Source organism: Sus scrofa, chromosome 1 (genome assembly GCF_000003025.6).
Source record: "Sus scrofa isolate TJ Tabasco breed Duroc chromosome 1, Sscrofa11.1, whole genome shotgun sequence".
In the NCBI taxonomy this organism is placed as follows: Eukaryota; Metazoa; Chordata; class Mammalia; order Artiodactyla; family Suidae; genus Sus; species Sus scrofa.
This window is the reverse complement of record NC_010443.5, coordinates 245,826,937-245,830,857: the sequence shown is the minus strand read 5'-3', so window position 1 is coordinate 245,830,857 and position 3,921 is coordinate 245,826,937. Positions and strand designations below refer to the sequence as shown.

At 37.8% G+C, this 3,921-nt stretch overlaps 1 protein-coding gene across 1 annotated transcript; it reads right to left on the bottom strand.

Moving 5' to 3' along the window:
* On the bottom strand, positions 1,058–2,064 carry LOC100518052 (olfactory receptor 13F1). Its single transcript, XM_003122053.2, has one exon. The coding sequence runs from the start codon at positions 2,009–2,011 to the stop codon at positions 1,058–1,060; it is 954 nt and encodes a 317-aa protein (XP_003122101.2). The 5' UTR covers positions 2,012–2,064.

The window sequence follows — 3,921 nt, the reverse complement described above, 5'->3', positions numbered from 1 at the left end:
GGGTCGAATCGGAGCCATAGCCACCGGCCTACGCCAGAGCCACAGCAACGCGGGATCCAAGCCGCGTCTGCAACCTACACCACAGCTCACGGCAACGCCGGATCGTTAACCCACTGAGCAAGGGCAGGGACCGAACCCGCAACCTCATGGTTCCTAGTCGGATTCGTTAACCACTGCGCCACGACGGGAACTCCCAGAATCTGTACTTTCTCAGCCTTAATTTGTCAATTCAGCATGCTCTAAGAAAAATAAATGATGTGTGTGTATTGATGAATTCACTTACACAGAGTACTATATGATAGATATAACTTTGACATTATAACCATAGATATTTATACCATAGATACTATAACCAAGATCTCTTGAATATTATTTCTTTACTCCACTTCATATACAGGATTACAGTGTACAAATCCTTGTCATGATGTCTTTGCATGTATACAGATATTTACTCATCTCCCCATATATACTCTAAATAAACAAAATCATTCATGTTATATTTTATCAAATATAAGACAGATCACATTTTGCATTTTAACATTTGGAGCAGGAAATGTTCTAAAATTGATGATGTCTTGGTTTTATGAACTATGGTATATTTATTCTTTGAATTACAACCACACGTAAAAATAATATTTCTTCATAATTTCAGGCAATTTCAAATCATATGATGATAAATTATTTCAAAATGTACCAGGCTTAAAAATCTTACATTCTTGGTGTATTAGTTATTGTCATGGTGATGCTAGGGTTGGACACTTAGGTGAAACAGCAAATCAAATATGAAGAAAAGCAATTGTCAAATTTTAACATTATATTAATATTCAATGAATGCTAAGTACGTCTCCAGAAACAAAATTCATTCTGCCTAGGTGAATTATTAATATCAAAGTTTTTATTTACAAGGTAAATCAAGATAGTAGGCTTAATGTTGAACTCCTATAAAAATGAGTATTTTCCAGGATTTGGTTTATACCAACTCTTTTGCAGTTTTCTGGATAATGTTGGAGATTATCCAGGGGAGTATGCATGCTTCTACATTATTTGAAGACAGAAGTTAAGACAATACCAAGGAACTTCTCATTAGCAATTTTTTCATGACTGCTTTCACTTCTTTGTTTCGTAGACTATAGATGATAGGATTCAACATGGGGGTTAACCCACCATATACCAAAGCCATAAATTTGTCTATTTCCTGAGAATCTACAGCAGAGGGCTTCAGGTACATGGAGAGAGCTATCCCATAGAACAAAACCACCACAGTCAGGTGGGCTGCACACGTTGAAAAGGCTTTGCTTCGACCATCCACTGAGCTGATTCTTACGATGCTGGAGACGATGAACCCATATGAGATACAAACAAGGAGCATCGGCATAGGAAGAAGAAGTACACTAATCACCAGCATGATGAACTCCACCTTGGACGTGTCCCCACAAACCAGTTTCAGAACAGCCAGAATCTCACAAGTGAAATGATTGATGATGCTATTTCCACAGAGAGACAGCTGCAATACAGACACCGTTTCCACCAGGGCAGTGAAGCAGCCTGTCACCCAGGAGCCAGCTGCAATCTGCACACAGACCCTCTTGTTCATGATGATGGGGTATCTCAGGGGGTTGCAGATGGCCACATAGCGGTCATACGCCATCAGGGACAGGAGCACACACTCCGTGGAGCCCATGGCAAGAGAGAAGTACATCTGAGCGGCACATCCTGAGAATGAGATGGTGTTTTTCCCTGCAACGAAGTTTGCCAGCATTGGAGTGAGGGCAGAAGAAGTGTACCAGATGTCCAGAAAGGAGAGGTTGCTGAGGAAGAAGTACATGGGTGTGTGTAGGCGAGAGTCCAGGACACTAACGGAGATCAGGATAATATTACCCAGCAAGGTGGTCAGGTACATCAGCAGGCATAGCACAAATATGATAACCTCAGCGTTGGGGTAGTGGGAAAATCCCAGGAAGAAAAAAACTGTTACAGATGTCAAATTTGCCTGGAACATTTTATATGCCATTGTTATTTGTAAATATGCACAGAAGAGTTAAATATCACATATTATATGAAAGACAGAAGATCTACTTCCTTTATATTTTCTGTTGTTTTCTCTTCACATCAGCTTGTGGTCTGTGCTTATGCTTATTTGGCTTGATGATAGTATTAATAATACATAGTTGAAGGAATTCGTCATTAATAAGCAAAATTTCAATCATAAAGTCAACAGATACAAGTATTATTTTTGTTGTAAGACTTTTTAAGGTAATGATGGGGAAGGGTAAATTTTACTTCATAAATATCATGAGAAATTGAGGAAAGAAACAATCTTATGGGGTCTTTCCTTTTCCAAAACCACATTTATAACTGATCTCTGGTGAATATATCCATTTACCTCTGAACCATTGGAATGATTTTCTTCCCCTGTTTTGGTAACAGTCTTACTTAGGAACATTTCTGCTTTCCAATTTCAGTATCTTCTGCCACCCATAGAGTTATGTCCAAAATAATTTGGGAGATTCAGTGAGTAAAAAAAGAGAGATTTCTGCAACCACAGATTAATTCACCAAAAACCTGGAAAATTTAGACACAAGCCCAGTGTCCATCTCAAACCCAGAAAAATGATGAAAGATATACTCATGGTGAGACATATAGCTGAGATTTCCTTCATATAGGCAGAGTTCCCTAACATCTGTGCTCCAGAAATATCCTCCAAAGGACTGGCCATTCGTAGTGTAAAGCAATTTCAGTTATTTGTTGCTTGTGGAAAGTTTCTAACTCATGCAGCAAATTAAAGTTAGAAATCTATTTGTGCAGTGTTACAAATTCTGAAACTCTAGGGACAATGTCCCATAGATCCAATTATAGTCAGTAGCTGATCTGTTCTAATTGCTGTGTTATTCAAACAAGAAATAAATATTTTCTGTGTTGACTTTGGGAAAGAAAACTTTGTTCTGCTTGTGATTGTATTATGAAGTCAGTCAATGTGGTTAATTTAAATAAAATTAAGGAAATGGAAGTTCCCATCATGGTGCAGCAGAAATGAATCCGACTAGGAACAATGAGGTTGCGAGTTCGATCCCTGGCCTTGCTCAGTGGGTTAAGGATCCATTGTTGCTGTGAGCTGTGGTGTAGGTCACAGATGCAGTTCGGATCTGATGTTGCTGTGGCTGTGGTGTAGGCCAGTGGCTGCAGCTTCAGTTAGACCCCTAGCCTGGGAACCTCCATATGCCATGGTTGCAGCCTTCAAAAGACAAAAAATAAAATAAAATTTAGGAAATGAATAATGTGGGCAGTTTTTCCTTTAGATTCAAGGTGGGGGGGATTGATATGTATTATATGAAGTTGTACTTAATATGGAGCTCACCAAAGATGGAGTAAGGGGAGCTTAAGTAACTATTTTATTGATCATCATGGTTTAAAGATAAGACTTATGAAAGTAAATAAATATTCTTAATGGAATGTGAAAGGCATTTGTTTTAAGGAATACTACCTTCAAGATAGAACCCTTTGATAGGTTAGCTTCACCATATACAGGCATCTTGATCCTTCAAAAACTCACTGAACACTTTTGCTTTTGAGGTGGGGAGGAACCAGGGATCCTACTTCAGGCCTAAAATGGTTTGGAAAGCTTACAGTTCTTAATTAGCAAATCTGATGGAGGCTATTTATTTATTTTTCTTTGAAAATATTTATTTATTAACAAATTTAATAGAATATTGTTGACTTACAATGTTGTGTTAGTTTCAGGTGTATAGCAAAATGAATCTGTTTTATATATATATATATAATATATAAATAAAAGTATATAGTTTGTGTGTGTGTGTGTGTGTGTGTATATATATACCCACATATCCATTCTTTCTCAGATTTTTCCCCCATATAGGCTATCACAGAGTATTAAATAGATTTCTTGTGCTGTACAATAGGTCC

Coding starts and splice junctions, on each gene's coding strand:
- LOC100518052 (XM_003122053.2), bottom strand. CDS start 2,011: ATGGCATATAAAATGTTCCAGGCAAATTTGACATCTGTAACAGTTTTT.